This window comes from Tursiops truncatus, chromosome 3, assembly GCF_011762595.2.
Source record: "Tursiops truncatus isolate mTurTru1 chromosome 3, mTurTru1.mat.Y, whole genome shotgun sequence".
NCBI lineage: Eukaryota > Metazoa > Chordata > Mammalia > Artiodactyla > Delphinidae > Tursiops > Tursiops truncatus.
The window spans coordinates 36,497,031-36,516,380 of record NC_047036.1 but is presented as its reverse complement, the minus strand read 5'-3'; the positions used below and the strand labels follow the sequence as shown (position 1 = coordinate 36,516,380).

Here is a 19,350-nt window from a genome sequence, read left to right as displayed (position 1 = left end):
CTTGCTAAATGAAATCTCTTTCAATCTATTAATGAGGAGGTATGCTGTGTAAGGTCACAGGCTTCCTGTAGAATATAAGAACAGAATGTTCTATGGCATGTAGTTCTGGCACAAGTCTCTCTAGTGATGTCAGCTTTGCTTTGGGGGCATGAAAGCATTTCTATTGACCATGACATGGCTTGTTAACCTGTGAAGAAAGGAAAGAAGGTGTCCATGTCTTAAGAACAAGACACTCTTTCCCTCTAGGAAGAGTATAAACATAATTTGTGGACCACATTTAGGATGGTGTTTTTTATGATAGTAAGTACAGGATAAATGATAACATATATTGGCTTTCAGATTTTATAGGCTAAGCCAGTGGGAATTTGTATGTTCTGTTCAGGATTTACACAGCTTGTTGAAGAAGAAGCTTCAAACTCTATAACTGTTGGAGGAAAACTTTCCTCTCATAATAATTAAGGAGGCAGTAAGCTCTAGGCAATTTCTAATTATTTTATATGTACTATCTCATTTAATCATCACAAAACTAGAAGGGGGATACTAATATGCTGCTCATTTTGCAAATGAAATTGAGACATAAGCAGTTCAGTGACTTCTCCTGTGTTCATTCACTACTAAATGCAAAGCCAGGATTCAAATTCAGTCTGGATTCAGAACTTTGCTAATCACAGTGCTGCTTCTCTGCCCTGAGAAAGCTTTCCCAAGGGTTTAAAACTAAGAAGCAGGTTTAGGACCTGAGGTCTCCTTAACCTAAACTAGGTGGGCATTTTAAGTAGATAGTTCACCTACCAACTTTTCAGAGAAAATTATCTTTAGATGCACCAACCAAAACTTGTCTATTAGGGGAAAAGATCTCTTGTCTATCAGTTCCTAATTCCCTTAGTTTTTCATTCTTTCTAGGAAACAAGAAACTAAAACTTCAAAAAATACTAATGGATTTTCTCCCAACCCAGAGTAGTGATTCTGCTATTTTAAAGACAATGTGTATATTGGGATTAGTCTCTCAGTATTTCAGAATGTCAACACATTTGCCAAAAATAAATTTATCAGTTAAATGTAGCCAAGAGATTTAGTTTATCTAAAAGTCCTACAAAGAAGAAACAGTTTACCACTGTTTTTACAGGTTGAAGTAAATCTGACATATTATTGACATATGCTATAGGTTTAATTTAATACCATAGTACAGATGTGTGCTCTGATAAGTTTTTGTGAAACCTAGGCTAAGATGAGCAGAGCTGTTTCAATATTTATGGAGTTGAAAATGCAGAGTTAGCAAAGGAAGCATTTTAATTAAAACAATATTTTCCCCTATATGCGCAGAGTAAAATGCAAGGGAATTCATTTAAAGACTTACTATTTTTTTCCATATTGTTGCTATGTTTTTAGGCACAGTGGAAAAGGTTGGGTTTTTTTTCCCACAATTATTTTAATTTTTGATTTTGGAGGCATCAAAAAATAAACCATAATTTCTTCTGATTTTTCTTTCTTTCAACTAAATTTATGTGACTCTTTAAGTTTAGCCTTTTTGAATTGTATATTTTAGGTATCTTGGAGATAACTTCAGTGGAAATTGGAGTTGTTGCCGTCAAAGCCATTAACAGCAACTATTATTTAGCCATGAACAAGAAGGGAAAACTCTATGGCTCAGTAAGTATTCTACTTTTATTTGAAAAATCCACTTCAGTAAATTATTACCACAGTTTTGCAATGTTTCCCCTAGACATTAAATAGTTTTGTTATCATTCTATTGCCAGTAAATAGAACCACAAAGGGCTGGTCACCAGCGTTTCAAGGGCTGGCAAGGCAGCTCTTCCAACTCTGTAATCTCCTCTGTTGTTCACCCATTAGTCTACCGTGCAGACTGTTGCTGGCATTCATCAGTCAGTGCTCTGAATGCTAATATTCTGAATGCTCTGAGCTAACCAGTCAGACTCTCACGGAAGCATCTGGTCAGATTGTCATGGTTACTGCAGACAACTTGGAGAAGAATCATTGAAAACAAAGATCTTGGATTGAGTAGAAAACCACATACTCTGTGTGTATGTGTTATAGCTGAAGATAAAACGAGGGCATGGGTGTTTTGTATTCCGTTAAAATCTGAAATGGGGAGACACATCAGGAAATTCAACATTTTCTGTGCTGTTCAATCAACTCCAGAATTTTATTTACCTAAACAATAATGATTAATTCAGTTACGGAGCTGGTACCCAGCCAGCGCTTTGAGTACATACATCCCTGTGTTCCATAGCAAGTATCAGGGAATATCACTTTAAAAATGTGTAAATAAACTTATTGTGTTGATTAGTATAAGGATGATTGCAGTGCCTGCCTCGGGCCAGCAGCTTTCAAACTTAAGTAAGTGTCAGAATCACTCAGTGGATTTGTTAAAACACACTCCCAGATTTTCTGATTCAGTTAAATCTGTAAGACTTTGCATTTCTAACAAGGTCCCAGGTTTCCCTAATGCTCCTGGTATGGTACCCACAATGTGAGAGTCACTGGAAATTGATTCCGTCATTGGTCTGGACATACAATAGCCTTGTATTTCATTCATATCAGATCCACTTATAACTGGGGAGTGAGGCATACCTTGGGTGAGCCTCTTTGACTAGGATAAATGCTTTTTGGGTGAAGGGGTCAGAAAATTTTTAGTTAAATTTTTCCATTATAGGTAGCTCTACTAATGAGCCTAGAAGAGTAATGGACCATTTAAAAAAGTGGTTCCATTTGGGAGTTCACAGCATAACCACTCTGGAGACATTTTTTGTTTTTCTTTTCAATCAACATGCCGAGGTCCCTTCCCTCCCTAATTCTTATATAAGAATTACTGAGTAAGAGGTCCGGGCACATATTCTTTGAAGAGATACTGATGCATAGTCAAAACCAATGCTTTAAAGTAAAACCTAATAAAAATTTAGATTGAGAGAGAAAATATAAAAGTTTTAATTGCAATAAAAGATTGAAATAATTTTTAATTGATAAAGTATATTTCTTTAAAAAGGTGACATCAAAGAAAAATGGATAGCTCTCAAATGAGCTGTCATAAAAATATTTAATACTTTTCCTTCATTCCCCCACTTTTTTCTTCTATCCCAACACAGCTCACACACTGTGCCTATGCTTCTTCTTGAGCTCTAAGGCCTATGGATTATTTCATTCTCTATTGCTTATGTAGATGCTCATTTGCTTTCTATCACATCATACCATTTTAATGATCTACAGTGGCATTTATCAGATATTTCTCTCAATAATGTGTCTGTTGTTGACTGTCTTCTCCCAGTAGATTGTGGACTTCAAGAGGACAGGGTTTGCCTTGTCCCACATGATTTCTTCAGCATGGAATAGCGCAATGCATTAACCTAACTACCTTTCCAATTAGCTCAGCCCATCATAGCCGATGCATTCTACTTTCAGCCTGTCTCAGAAAGAAGCTCATTCTCTAACCATAGTGTACTGTTATTGTAATTTTGCATTACCACCAGGAAGAGTAAAGAAGCATGGCTTGTTCAAAATTAAATTAAAAATCTACTCAAATTCAGTGCCCTATTCAGGGCAGAATAGGACTAGGAACTTTGCATTTAAAGGGTATACCAAAAAAAAAAAAAATTCATGAGTACACATCCTATATATTCTGTATATCAGGTGACATACTCTTGTAATTCCTATCTTTTTTTTTTTTTTCAGACAATTTCCATTGATTCCATAGCCTTCTTGAAAATAGCAATTAGGCAAAAACCCAGAGGGGTTGATTAAACTAACACTATATATTCTAGTCTCTTGAATATTTTCCTCGATTCCCTTTTGGGAAACTTATCTCTCTTAGATTTTCATTATTCACCCTCTGAGCAATGTGTCTATTGTATACTATTGTATACTGAGTTTTCTCCTGACAGATGGAATTAAGTAAATAGATTATAAAACTGAAGTATAGAGGACAAGCCCTTGTAGGGCATGGTTTAAAAACCAAAGAAATTTCCCTGGTATTCTGAGGAAATCCAAAACCTTTTTCTAAACTACCAAAACCCTACTTTTGAGATCTTGCTCTAGTCTAGATTTTTTTTAGACTTTAATATTTATGATTCACCTAAATGCTGTAAACAATAGATTCCTAGGTCTCCTCCAGAGATTCTGATACAAAAATTTGACCAATGGTCTAAGTATTCAAAATACCTGAGAGGAGGAGTCTGATACAGGTGTAATTCACTTTCAGAGACATTGTTCTATAAATTAATTTTTGGGAGGAAAAATAATTTAGCATCCATTCCTACTTTTTTATACATAGCTCCATTTCAAATATAAAATCAGCTAAAATAACCTCAATCCTTCTGTAGTCTCTAAATTATGCCTTCTTTATTGAAAAAATACAATTATTCATGTAAAAAAACACTCTCTCCTTTAAAACCATAGTTTTAGACAGACTAGGATGAATAAATAGGAAAAAAAACTCAAATTAAGGATTCAAATCTTCTCTAATGCATAATGTTTATTTTAAAATCATTACCTTAAATAATTTACCTTTTCTTCTTACTTTCAACCAAATAAGTTGTTACTTGAACACTACATTTAAATATTCTTTATAGAAGAGAAGCACAGAGGATAAATAAATTCCAGAAAACAAAGCTTAAACTGGTAACATTAACATAAAATATACCCGCTCATTACAGTTGTGATAATGTTCAAAATTAGGATCTAGCCTGCAGAAACCTGGATATTTAAATATACACACATTCAGGAATTGGGAATTTAGTCAAAATTTCCAAAAGTGCAGAGGTGAGAAAAACTGAACTGCCTAGTAGAAGTTTCAGCTGAAAGATGCCTACAATGCCCTTGATTTGCATAGAGTAGACCCAGAAGAGCAAAAGCCCCAATTCCTTAGCTTTTTAACTGCTTTAGTTTGGGTATAAGGGGAAAGGGATATTTCTGAAGTCAGAGTTTTGAGATTAGTGAGGTATCTCCTCTTTGTTATTAACTCCAGAGTGAGAATCTGGATTTCTAAGATGAATGAGTGATCAATCTTTGTCACAAAAGATCCCCTTAAAAAACTTGGCCACTTGAAACAAAGCCAAAGGACTGTGTCTGTAAAGTGGAATTTCCCAGGACCCAAGTCTTCAGGCTTATACAATATAAGCAGTGCTAGTCACCAGATTTATAGTTTCTTTGACATGGAAATTCACAAAGCAAGGTTGTCTCATGTCCTACTGTTCAACTATTCCTAAACCTCAGAGTAAAACTGGTCAAAATTCCAAGTTACGGAAAATTGTAAATAATTTACAAAATTGAGAAATCTGGTATTTGGAAGAGAGGGACATCCCTCACTCCCAGGGCCTCTTGGTTATCTAGAACTATTATGGTTTTGCTTTAAAATCTGCTTTCTTATCATTGTGTGTGTATTTATTGTGGATTTATAGGTAGATAACATTTGCAAACTTGATAAGCCCACTTTTTTCCTGTAATTCTGTTTTTCCCGTGGAACCCCAGTTATTACTCTGAAAAATAGGATTATAACAACATTCTCTATCATTGGCTCATCACGAATATTGTTACTGGAATGCTTGCTTCTTAACAATCATTCTAGGCACTTAAACATGTCATGTTCAAAGCACATCAGCTTTTTAAAAGGGGCCCAATATGTGGTTATGATGATAGATTAAAATAAATCACATGCCTTCTAATGTAGAATCTGTTTTGTCTTTATGAGTTTTACTCTTCTGTTGTTGATGTTTTGTATTAAGTGCACAACTTATGTACAAATGGCAACAGTAAATAAAACCCAGGAACTGGAGTTCTCTGGATGGTTTGTGTGAAATAGAATCAAGTCTCATCACCGTAGGAATAAAAGATTTTGTTTTTCCCTTGCAGAAAGAATTTAACAATGACTGTAAGCTGAAGGAGAGGATTGAGGAAAACGGATACAATACCTATGCATCCTTTAACTGGCAGCACAATGGGAGGCAAATGTATGTGGCATTGAATGGAAAAGGAGCTCCCAGGAGAGGACAGAAAACACGAAGGAAAAACACCTCAGCTCATTTTCTTCCAATGGTGGTACACTCATAGAGGAAGGCAATGTTTGTGGATCCAAAGGCTCTTTTACCAGTTGGTAAAAGTTGGTGTTCTTCGTGAAGATAGTAGCTCAAAAGGAAAAGACACATTGCAAGTATCTGCTTGGTTGAAAGAAAGGAAGCCTTTGAAGGTTTTTGTACTCTCTGCTGACATATGATGTTCTCTTAATTAGTTCTGTGTCCTGCTTTGTAATTGAGATATAAGCAGATCAGATGGGATGGAAGTTATTCCTAAGTGAACAATATTGTGGCTGAGTTTTTGGGTTAAGTTTTTGTTTATGTTTTTGTTTTTAACCTCTGAGATAGAACTTAAAGGACAAGGAACAGTCTGTTGAATGATCTTCGGGAAAGTTATTTATGGAATACGAACTCATATCAAAGACTTTCATTGCTCATTCAAGCTTAATGATTCAATGAGCAGTAAGACACGCAAGCATTTACTGGAAAGCACTTGGGTCATATCATATGCACAACCAAAGGAGCTTTGGGCGTGGCATCATGGAAGAATTGGATAGGATTAAAAAATATAAACACAGTAGTGTAAAACTGTTCTAACAAAACAAATAGTATGGTATGCTTGTGCATTCTGCCTTCACCCCTTTCTATTTCTTTCTAAGTTATTTATTTAATAGGATGTTAAATATCTTTTGGGGTTTTAAAGAGTATCCTCATCAGCTGCCCTCTGATTTACCTGTTCTTTTTCTTTAGCACACCACATGCGTGTTCATGACAAAGTGTTTTTAAAACTTGGCAAACACTTCAAGAGTAGGAGATAAAATCGGGGAAAGAGTGTGAGTGCCCCACGTGCTATCAGTTGACTTAATCTGCACTTTTGCCATAAGAACCATCAACAATAAATATGACAGTGCTATGGCATGGCTCGAGTGAGAGATGTTTGCCATCATTTAAAACCATACATCACTCCTAAAGCTTCCTTTCCTAAGAAATAGACCAGAAGGCCAAATTCTTCTCTTTCAATACATCAGTGTGTCTCCAAGATATTAAAAGAAGGAAAATTAATTGTTACATACATTTTAGTAGCCTAGCCTCATTATTTACTAATGATTTTTGGGCCATATATCACAGTGGTAAGTGATGAAGAGGCTGTCTGCATATATAAGAACACTCTATAAGTCTCACATAGTGAATCTCCCCCAAAGGAACTATCAAAGAATTTGGTATGAAGTGCAACCCGCCAAGGGGCTTAAACTGAGCAAATATATTCTGGTATATGTGTAACCATATACTGCAACCTGTTCAGGCTGTTCAAGCTGTATGATCTAGTCTTTACAAAACCCAATAAAACTTATTTTCTGTAAATTTAAAGAGCTTTGGAAGGTTCCATAACGTAACCTTATTGAAATTCATTTTGTTAGAGCAGGTATAGAAAACAGTACATAAGAGCGTACCAGTCATCATCACATAGTATTCCACTAAATAAATACATAAGCCTTATTTGCAGTGTCTGTAGTGATTTTTAAAAGTGTAGAAAAATACTATTTGCTCTAAATACTTTAAGTGATAACTATAAGATTATATTGATGCTGCAGTTTTACCTTCATATTTCTTGTTTTGAAAAGGTCTGTTTATTTTTATTGTTTGGACACAGTATTTTGGTACAAAGGAAAGACTCACTAAATGTGTCTTTTTACTAAAGTTTAACCTCTAGAAAGGCTGGTGTTTTGTGATCCTCTCTAATAACTTAATTGTGTCAATGCTTAACCAGCACTTCCAGTTAATCTGTTATTTAAGAATTAGCTTTATTAAGAAACTTTCCCATAAAGTAATCCCATAAAAGGTCATATTTTTCTCATTCCTTAAAAAGTTGGGATTTCCAAGGAAATGCATTTGAGGCAGAGTGTTTTGCCTTATGGCTAAAGTTGCATTTTATGGTACTTGGCTTTCAACTTGCTTTTTGACAAATGGGATTCTAAAAATGTTTAATTTTGTGGTTGGAATCTGTTAAAATTTAATTGGTAACTGAGTCTGAGAGCTATAATGTAATGCATTCCTATGAGAACTAGATTATCTTTAATGTTTTATTTTAAAATAATAATTGCACCTGACACATGAACATTGACCACCCACAACCAAAATTAAATGTTTGGTGAGACAAATACAGTATTAGATGACCATGGTAACAGCAAATAGGGCACAAACTGGATTCGTATTTCACATAGCCATTTAGATTACCAAGAGACTATGTGTAAACAGTCATCATTATAGTACTCACAACAGTAAAACAGCTTCTAGCAAAATGTATCAAAGCTTGCAGAAGCCAAAAATAGAAAACATTTCCTTCACCTCTCCCCTGACTCACCCCCAAAACACACACATTGACAGAGAGAAAGACAGAAACCATTTGGTAAGGAGTAATGAGATTCTCCACTTTCAAAAATGGCATCTTTGCTTGGTATTGGGATAGAATTCTGGTCCTCTTTGCAGCTGGATTGTGCTACTGAAGGAAAAGCAGCTCCAGTCCTAAATGTCATATGTTTAAAAAGAAAATCATGATTTTGGGAGTTCTGTCTCTGTAGGAAGTGTGACCCCTGGCTACAATGTCAAGGTGCGTCAGCCACAAATGTTTGTCCATCTGAGTGTTGATTTCGAGGAGACTCCTCATAAAGATATAGATTCCCTCCCTCCTCCTACCTCCCAAAAGGCTGAACAGTGTATAGTATGTTACATTTAAATGAATCAATAAAAATGCTGGGAAAAGAAAATGAAAATATTGGCCTTGTTTGTTTTATTAACCTAAAACTATACCTGGTAATAAAGAGAGAAGCTCATGTGTTGTGTGCTTGGCAGGATGTGGTTAAATGCCCCACAGGCCCAAACAACAACAACAGAAAAAAAAATCACTCAAACATTTGTAAGGTTTCTTTAATGTTTTACATGTGTGAGTCAGCTATCCCTACTCTAATAACAACCAAATGCTTTCAATTTTTCCTAAGTATTCAGGTCCACCTAGTTTGCACAGTGGATAAAGAAGGATGAATTAAAAACAAGGATGGCTTGTGAAACAATGAAAGACTTTTGGAGGAAAGCCAGGAGGCTGCAAAATCTGATTTCAAGGGGATAGAGTAAGCCAATGAGTTTGATTTGAAAAGTAGAGAGAAAAAAATACATAATAATGCAAGTTGGGTCCAGGGTCCAAGCAAGGTTGTGGACACTATTTAAATAGATCATTATTAATATGCACAGTTCTAATAATTTGGATGTTTCTTAATTCAGGTTTTATGATTATTCAGCAAAAATAAAAATTACCTTTGCCTTATCAGGGAATGTTTTAGCTGTTCCAAACTTTCTTTAAATAAAGATATTTGTAGGAAGCCATGAAATATTTAAGAGAAGATATCTAGAGCATTAGAAGTAACACATTCACCTGCAAACAAGTATTCTGCTGATTAAGGATTCTTGTCTATTTCACCAGACAGGACTTTTTAAACTTAAATTAAGCTGTAAGAAAAAAAGAGGCATATTTTGGAAAGATCTTGGAAGGAAAAGGGCAATTCTGAATTCCACCAGAACTGAGACATGAAGCTACTAAAATCCTCTTCCTCTCCGGTACTCTTACCTCTGATTGGCTTTATCTGCTTGGCTACCGCTTGCCTCCAATTCATTTCTTCCAACTCCAAAGCCCAAAACCCCATACCTCCTTTTCTCAAGATTCCAAAACGGAAATATCCAAGGTATGCCTCTTATTGGCCAAGTTTGGATAAGAAACCAACTTTCAGAGGAAACAGCAGGACAAGGCATATGGGCACTATGGTTGGCCAAGCTTCAGTTACATGATCCAGAGCTACACCGTGGGGATTTTGGCAGCCCACACTACTGGAACTGGTGAATAACAGTGTACCAAGGAAAGGGCGGTGCGGGGCAGGTGTAAAAACAACAACAGTTCTTAGCTACATCTATATAAATGAGACTACCGACAATCTTGCATTTTTTGCTAATTCTAATTAAGCGTCATCTTTTTCTTCAAATCAGGGAGATCAAGATTTTTAAAGGCATTTTTTAAAAGGGAGAGATGGTATTCATTTTGTTTTGTATTAAAGCCAAGAATAGGGTCCTGAATATAGGCACGCTCACTATAATTCTGCAAACTGGTCATTGAGATGAATGCAAGTTTGCACTGAATCAAAAGGTGGTTCTCATACTAAATATCAGTCTATATCACAACATGACATTATAAGTATTTCTTTACATTTATCCCAAGAGTATGTACTAGTCGTTTCAAATATATCAACGTGAAGAGAAAAATCTGAAACTCAAATGCCATTTGTTTCTTTTTTAATCGTAAAATAAAAAAGTGAAAATGTGCTCTATGTCTCTCACTATGTCTTGTATATATTCAATATGAGAGACAAAAAGCTTTATAACATCAATATCTCTTTTCTTCGGATGATTAGAAAATAATAAAACACAAAATGCCCTTGCAAGTGAATAATCTACTGAAAACACCTTTACAAAACACCATGTTAAAATGGAATAATCATGATCAAACTAATGAGATCAAAGGAACTGGTCTCATTCCTAAGTGACTAATAATGAACATTTCCATGTGGCTGTTCCATGATAGCAGCTAAGGGCAACAATTCCATACTCAAAGAGAAAAGCCATATGCCAACCATCTATGCATGTGGCATGTATTACCTTACATGTTTTTATTATCCTCCACAAAAGAGCCTATGTTCATGTTTTAATATAGGCAATTGCATCCTCTAAAGATGAGAACAGCAAATGAAGAATCAAGACATCCCATGTTCCTCATTACAACTGTAAATTGAGCATAGGCCTTCGTACAACTTAGGCAGTGACCCCAGTTGCAGAATAACCAACTACGGTAAGGCCTTAACCCTCCTAAAGTTTGGTTTTAATTACTTTATACACATCTTAAATGCCTAAATAATCTCATGATTTTTGAAATTATTTAGTGATAATTTCTGTGGTCAATTTAAGCTGCTGACAATACAAATATTCTCAGGTCTTTCAAGGAGCAGTAAATTAAAATCAGTGTTTCGTGAGGTATTATAAATCAAAAAAAGACTACTTCTTATGGTTACAGGAGGCATTTGGGTTAAGGGTTATCAATTCAACATTAAAAATATTTTAACGTCTGGTACTTAAACACCAGACTTTTCAATTGCCATTTTTTCCATGACACTATCAATATGCTAAACAATAATATTTAAGCCAATATCTACAAAAATGATATTGAAAATATCTGTTTATTAGGGAGCTTTCCAACTGAGAAAAATGAAAGAGAAACACTGACATGGTATTGCAAATAAGTAAAGATACAAACAACATCTTACTTGTTTTCCTGATAAATTGAAAATTGGATGTAAAATTCATTTTACAATGCAAGCTTACCCTCATGTAGGAAACAAATGAAACTAAGTAGTATTTTTTTTTAAAATACTAGTATTTTGGGGACTTCCCTGGTGGCGCAGTGGTTAGGAATCCGTCTGCCAGTGCAGGGGACATGGGTTTGAGCCCTGGTCCGGGAAGATCCCACATGCCGCGGAGCAACCAGGCCCGTGTGCCACAGCTACTGAGCCTGAGCTCCAGAGCCCGTGAGCCACAACTACTGAAGCCCACGCGCCTGGAGCCCGTGTTCTGCAGCAAGAGAGGCTACCGCAATGAGAGGCCCGCGCACTGCAGCGAGGAGTAGCCCTCGCTTGCCGCAACCAGAGAAAGCAACGAAGACCCAACGCAGCCAAAAATAATAAATAAACTAAATAAATTTAAAAAAAAATACTGGTATTTTAAAGTCAGTATCTGCAATCCTTCCTCCTCATCTTACCCTAGGAAAGTTCTGCATTCCATTCTCCAAGATCTCCTAAGAAATAGTCAAATCACCATATTTCAACTGCAAGAATTTATCTTTCTTTCTAATTTTTGACTCCAGGTGACATTAAATAGCTATGTCAAATCTATTTCCTTATTAGAGTCACAAGAAAAATATAGGCTTTATTTAAACTAATACCTACTTCAGCTGTATCAAATGAGTATAGACTCCACAGTAATATTAGTAGAGATTGTTGGAGACAATATTGAGTACCTGAAATTATTGTTGCACAATCCTATGGGTTTTTTTAAGTTATATTTTCTCCATGCTTATGAATATTCCCTAGTGATAAAATTAATGGTTCCAAATCATTTAAGTTATTCATTCCTACTACTGGGAAAAAATTAAAACAAAATTTAAACATAGGCCCTAGTAAGGTTTGACGTCCCAGTATCTTAGAATGTGGCCTTATTAAGAAATAGGGTCCTTGCAGATGTGATTAGTTGAGATGAGGTCCAACTAGACTAGGGTGAACATCTAACCCAATATGACCAATGTCCTAATAAAAACAGGAAACTTGAACACAGTCATGCACACAGGGAGAACACCATATGAACATGAAAGCAGAGATTGGGGTGATGAGTCCACAAGCCAAGAAACACCAATGATTGCCAGCAAGTCACTAGAAGCTATTCTCCCTCATAGTGCTCAGAACGAATCAACTCTGCCAGTACCTTGATTTCAGACTTCTAGCGTTCAGCACAGTGAGACAATGAAATTCTGTTGCTTAATACAACCAGATGGTGGTACTTTGTTACGGTAGCCCGAGAAAACTAATACAGAGTCTGTAACTTAAGACCCTTAGAACTCAAGTTTAGGAGGTGCTCTGGCACATCTGGAAGCATAAGGCTTTCTTGTCAATACAACAGAATTGTTTGACACTAACCTTCATATCAATCAATCTCAACAAACTCCTAAGCCATGTCACCACAAAATCCAATATACAGTTTTGCTTAATAAATCTTTACTTAATAAACCCATAGATTTTTGTAATATACCCAGAATCATGTCATACTTTTCTACAAAAATTTATAGTTTTCTCAATGACCCCAAATATGACAGAAATCAAATAAATACATCTGACTTAAGTCTCAATATGCAATTTAGATGAGTTCTATGTAGGCCAGAAAATTTAGTGATGAATAGATATTCTATTGGGAGTTCTTATAATTTTAAATGTGGACCTTCTCTGTTAACTAGAGAAACAACAAAAAACAAAATCAAACTAGTACATACAAATATAAACCTATTTATGGTAGCCTCCATTAATTCCTGGTAATTTATAACAATTTTATGAGTTAACATCTAAATAATTATATTTATTTCAAAAATATTTGGAATTAGACTATAAAGGAGACATGACTATTAAATAGAATTGGCTAATATATCAAAATTTATATATAAAAATAAATATTGCTCACTTCAGAGTAGAACATTAGGAGACTATATTTTTATTAATAATATTCTTTACCTTAGAAATCAGCTGTTCTCTTACCCAGATCCTACCTCCTTCCAAGCATGTTTTGATCCAAGTGACTTTCCATTTCATCCCATATATAGCTGTTTACACCAGAGGTAGTTACCTGGACACACACTAATTTGTAACCCTAGCTTCCATTTTTTAAATCTTAATCTTCCCAGGAGAACTGCGCAGTCAACTTTTGAATCCAAATACATGATTGAATAGGTTCCTGTCATCCTACTGTGTGCAACTACAAGATGGGTGGGTAAAACGGGTGCCCTCTCCAAAAATTTTAGTAAATCCATCCAGAACCAATGTTGTATAAAACAATGGAATGCTTGTGTTATGTACCAAAAAACTACAAGGACATTTTGTAACTATAGTCACATTTGCCAACCCTTCTTTCCTCATTTATTTCTCCTTCTCTGATCATTTACTGGAGAAGCCAATAATATGCAGGATTTCTACGGTGTTCAGTGTTTTATCCTCCTTTCTTTACCATCTGAACTTCCATCTTCTTTTGTACAATAAACAAGCAAAAAGCTAACAGGCCTTCAACAAAATAGATGTCTGCTACAGAGATAAAATCACTCTGGGATAACCCAATGCTAAACCAATGTTTCATGTAACCACAGGAGTACCTGACATTCAAAATATCACAGATTGGTTCTGGGACACAACATAGTTCTGATTTGTTCAGATTTGTCTCCAGTATGAAATGCAGTAAATTAGTTGAAATTCTACTTTTACATCCTACTTTTACACCCTAATTTTGTAAGTGATAAAGTTGAAGTTCATTTTCTTTCCCAGAGCTCACTGCCAGGAAATGAATGCAGATCTCCTGATTCCAAAATTACTCTTCTCTCTATTATATGGGCACTCTACCAAAATAAAAAATAAACATTAATTTTTAAAATCAGATCCACACCATTTACAACCCAATTTTTTTTCAATTCTTTTCAGAAATGTAATTCTAAGGATAATGAAGGTGTTTTATTTTAAATGACACATTTCTCTTTATAAGATACTCTTTTGGGAGGAATGGCATGTACTTTTCAATCAGAGAGACTATTTTTTAAACCTGGCTCTGCCACTTTCTAGCAGTGTAAACATAGAAAAGTTACCTCTTTTAAGATAACAATGAATGAACAAAAAGCTTGGATAATAATTCATAACACTTGGGACAGTAGTAAGGATTGAATGTTACTATATTAGCTAACAGTCTTGTATAATGACCGGCAAGCAGTAAGTACTCAGTACATGTTGATTTTCTGCCCTCTTGCTGGTCGATGGTAAATATTTATAAAACATTTCCTAATGTGTTAAAATCATGTCTAAGTGACTTTGAAAATCTCCACATTCACTCAAGAGATTACTTCATTACACAGGTTTCAGGCTCAGTTTGTGTATTATTTCTTTCTTCCCAGGAAACATTTTTCTGACCATTGACTACACCATCAATGTATGTTAAAATCATGCTTCTCTCAGCACTGTGGATTACTGGGTCCTAGGCAAGCTCATGAGGAGGTACTTTGATTTTGAACCTCAATTTTCTCCCCTGGAGAGATGGGCTTTCTGAGGCATCAGAACAAAGGAGGCCAAGATAACTTACAAACGGACATAGCTTTCTTAGTTCAGTTATGGAGATGACACTGTCTGTGGGAAGTTTGGTTTAAGAACCAAGAGGGACTGATGTTTTAAAATATTCACTTGAAACTAAGGGTACGCACTATAAGCATGATAGTTTCTAGAAAAGTTATATATGTCTTAATATAGCAATGGTTTAGCAATATTTCAGCTTTCTTCCCCCCAACAAAGCCTCATTTTCATAGAAAGTGAAAGTGATAGCTATTAAACACACAGGGAACAGGGAGCGCACACACACACAAAAAAAACCAGATAAAAATATCTTGCGTATTCTGCACTGTGCAGCCACCTACCTCCTGCTAAATTCTTAATATGTTTGTAAATAAATTGGGAAATGAGGGGAAATATGCCTATCATCTTTGTTTCCAAGACAACAATTCAGCTTTTAGAATCCTGCCTAGTTATCAGGTGGTGCACTGCCCATATACCCTTCTCAGGACCTGGGCACTCATTCCCCAGATGCTGAAAGTAAGTTGCATGCCCCTCCTCTATGGCAGCCACATCCAATGACAGCTCACTGTCACGTATAAAACCCTTGTCCTCTTGCTCAATTACCAATAATTCAATGGGGGTCAGCCCTGTGGGACCAGCTGAAACATTTGTTGAGACTTCATCCCAGATCAACTTTTTTTACTCTGCCTAACCCTGCTTCCTTCACCCCTCAAAGATGTCCCAAGAGCACTCTGCAATAAACTTCCTACATGCAAATCTCCACCACAGAGTCTGTTTCCTCTGGAACTAGATCTAAAACATCCTATAAGTGCAGCTTGTTTGTTTTTAAGGTGGAGACTATTCAACAATACTGTAGCAAACCAGCTACCCCTTCTTCTGAATGATGGTTGCATCAGTTTTAACTTAAATAACATGTGAGTTTAATAAGTCCAACGGAGAAACCTAAGGACACACAACACTTCCTAGGAAAAAATTGATGAGAGAAGCAGCAGTTGTTAGGACTATCTTGACCCAACAGCATAGGAAAGAATGGGTTTCCCATCTAGTCCAGGATATGAACTAGAGGCACATGGGCACTAAGCTAATGGCCAAAATCAAGCAGAGGCAAAATGGAAATTTGTCTAAAATCTTTCCTTTCCATTTTATGAAAGAACCAGCAGAGAGAATGCCTGATAGACACAATTCTGTTGTGGAAAACCTAAGTTAGAAAAGTATACTCAAACATTTCAAATTGAATATTCCTAAATGTTTCCTTACAGGAATAAAAAATGTCCATGTAAAGGGTAAATGAGAGATACGTAGGTATATGAACTTCACATTAAGAGAGTTTGTTTCTATTTATCATGAGTCTAAAAAGCAAAGGATAATATTCTCAAGACTAAGAAAAGTTCCAGAGTAGCCCCTCCAAACAGTTTCTGGGACCTGTCTAAGTATTTGTATTTTTGTAAAGAAAATCACGGATAAAAATTTACTATTATTTTTTCCAATGTGCTATGTTGAAATTCCATTACTGGGAACCTCAAACATCATTAACCAGGACAATTCCCTATTATTATGTTGGAAATGAAACTTAATTTTAGGTTTCCAGTTCCAAGTCCCAAGTGGGAACTAAATGTCACAGAACAAAATGTCATGCAATGAGATCGGATACTAAAATATGTGACAGTAACCAGATGTTTCCCTGACAATTACCACACAGCAAAAGCCAGTCAAAGAAACGAGGTACAGCGCTTCTCACAAGTCAAAGGGCACTCCACACTGTTATTTAGCATGTTGGTATTTGTCAGTTTATATTCTGATGAGCACACCCTGAATGCCTCTGAAGAAATACAGAATAAAATGCAAAGTATGGTATTTCTATGAAAGACATGTTTAAATAAATTATTCAAATAGGTCTCAAATAGGACCACTCATAGTATCAGCAATATAACCCAATTCTCACTGAAATATGAAGTAGAAGGGAAAAGGTCCTTAAGTATTCTACTAAAAACCTCATTGCCATCATACCTGCCCCAACGCCCTGCCATTAAGTACTCTATCATCTGTGAGGCATGAAAAGAGGCAAAAGGAGGAATAAGGGGACATATGAGACAGATCTTCTGCTCAGAGATGAAGAAGCAAAATTAGAGCTGACAAAGAACAAGACCACCATTCCCCTTCACCTTAGATACTATTTATGACCCAGACCTTGGAGTTCCTTGGATTGGTTCCTCAACAACAAATTGCCAATTTCAGGAAGCAAATGATTTGCTTCAGGACAGAAATTCCTTTAGCCAGTTTTAACACAGAGGTAAAGTTACAGTGGCCAGTAGTGAAACCAAAGGTGAAAAATAGAAACACTCCTCAAGCCCAGTGGAAACACTCAACCCTCCATGAGACAAGGGTAAATATTATTTTAATGGATTTATTCATTAAATGGATTAGAGGAAATATTTCAATAACCAAAAGTCAGAAATAGATACAGGGATTACAAGACTTTTGATGTAAAAATAAACTTAGATTAAAACAAGTCTTACACGTAGTCATGGGGTACAACTAACAGTTTGATCCAAGAAAACTTAGTACATATTTAAATCACCTTATATGTGCAATGTTTCTTTTATGGAGGCTCTAAAATATTATACGAACTACTATATTTTTATATTACTTAATGAGTTTAACATAGGATAGGGTAAAAATTTTGGAAGTGTTTTAAGTTCTAATATACACCCTTGAATTTTTTTGAAGATCTTGTTCTTTGTTATATCTAAGATATAATTGGGTGGCTAAAATACAACATGCTATACACAGGCTTTATTTTAAATTCTGAGTTTGCTAATAAATCTTAAAATATAAAAGTATACAATGTCCCTCTTTTCTCACTTTCACAAAAATAATCTTTGATGAGATGTGCACATTTGTCTTCAGCAACCTTGGGATGCAGATGTAGAAAACAAGTGACCGAGTCAATTAGGAGAGGAAAGGAAAAGATACTCCTCCTATACAATTCTGTGCAAATTTTTACTTGGTACATTTGTTTTAATTGCCACATGGCATTCCATTTTATGAAAATACCACAATTTATCCATCCTCAAACTGTTGCACATACATGTTGTTTCTAAATTTTTATGACCACTGACGCAGTAAATGTCTCATACACATCCCTTGGTGTACAAGGTCAAAAGGTCTCTTCATTGTGTATCTAGAGATGGGTTTGAGCATCTTTGAATTTCTGCACACATTGTCAAGTTGCTCTCCAAAGTTTTTCCAAAAGATAATTTTTTTTAATGTGGTTTGTAATTTCATGTCATTTTAAAGAAATTCTTCCCCATCTTAATGTTGTAAAGCTTTTCTCTTATAATTATTTCTAAAAGTTATGAAGATTTTTCATATTTATATTTTTAACTCATATGGAATGTATTTTTGTTAGTGTTGAATAGGGATAAAATTTTATTCTCTTCAGTATGGATAGCCAATGATCTCTCTATTTACTTCTAGGACCACCTCTCTCATATATATAGGATGACTGTATATATTTTCCATCTAAACCAAAAGGTGTTTGAAACTGAAAAGTGCATTATTAATAATTATGCTTGGACAACAGGCATAAGTCCCAGGAATAGTCCCATGCAAACTGGGACATACAGCCATTTTAATCATAAATCAAACTCAATGTGTGGGAATATTTCTTGATTAGTTTTCTCTGTTAAAATTTTTGTCTATTCCTACAGCTGCAACACACAGTTGTAATAATTAAAGGTTTATAATGCCAGATAGTTTCAGGCAAGTTTTAACAAAATTTTAAACAAGATAAAATCTATAGTATAGAAACTATTTCACATAATCTCAACTTTTCAGATTGAGAAACATGTGCAGCACATAATATTGAGAAGGATTAGTATGCAGAATATATCAAGAACTCCTAAAATTTTCTAGAAAATAAAACAAAAAGAGACCACTTCACACCCATCAAATCAGGAAAAATTTGAAATTCTGATAGCACTAAGTATTGAAGAAGAGTTGGTGAAATGGAAAAATCTCATGTTCTGCTGGTCTCTTGGCAAACAGGGGAAAACAGAGATCTATTTAACTTCTTCTTCATCAAAAATGTTCCAAGGTACCTTGTGGCCCTTTTCTATTCTATATGAACTTTCAGATTATCTTGCTCCTCTGAAAACTATTTTGGCTCTTCTGAGTGATTTTCCTGCTCTGAGCTGGGTACATCACAACTTGCTTGCCTAAGAGATTACCAGTGAATTTAAATTATGGATACTGTTGCTTTACTGCACCAAGGGATAAACACGCCATAGAAGATTTGGTGTCAGAACAGCCTTAACAGAAAGATGCTAGGGGAAGAGTGTCGGTTGTCCTCCAGCATCACGATGCTCATTATT

General features: G+C 35.5%; 1 protein-coding gene across 2 annotated transcripts in view; it reads left to right on the top strand.

The window, feature by feature from the left end:
• The window catches only part of FGF10 (fibroblast growth factor 10), an 82,221-nt gene extending 73,441 nt beyond the window's left edge, over positions 1-8,780 (top strand). For both annotated transcript variants that reach the window (XM_073802094.1, XM_033852852.2), the window contains 2 exons: positions 1,544-1,647; positions 5,860-8,780. In XM_073802094.1, coding sequence (XP_073658195.1) covers positions 1,544-1,647; positions 5,860-6,057 — 302 coding nt within the window. In that variant the 3' untranslated portion in view covers positions 6,058-8,780. The remainder of the gene's footprint in view (positions 1-1,543; positions 1,648-5,859) is intronic.
• Positions 8,781-19,350: the final 10,570 nt, after the last annotated feature.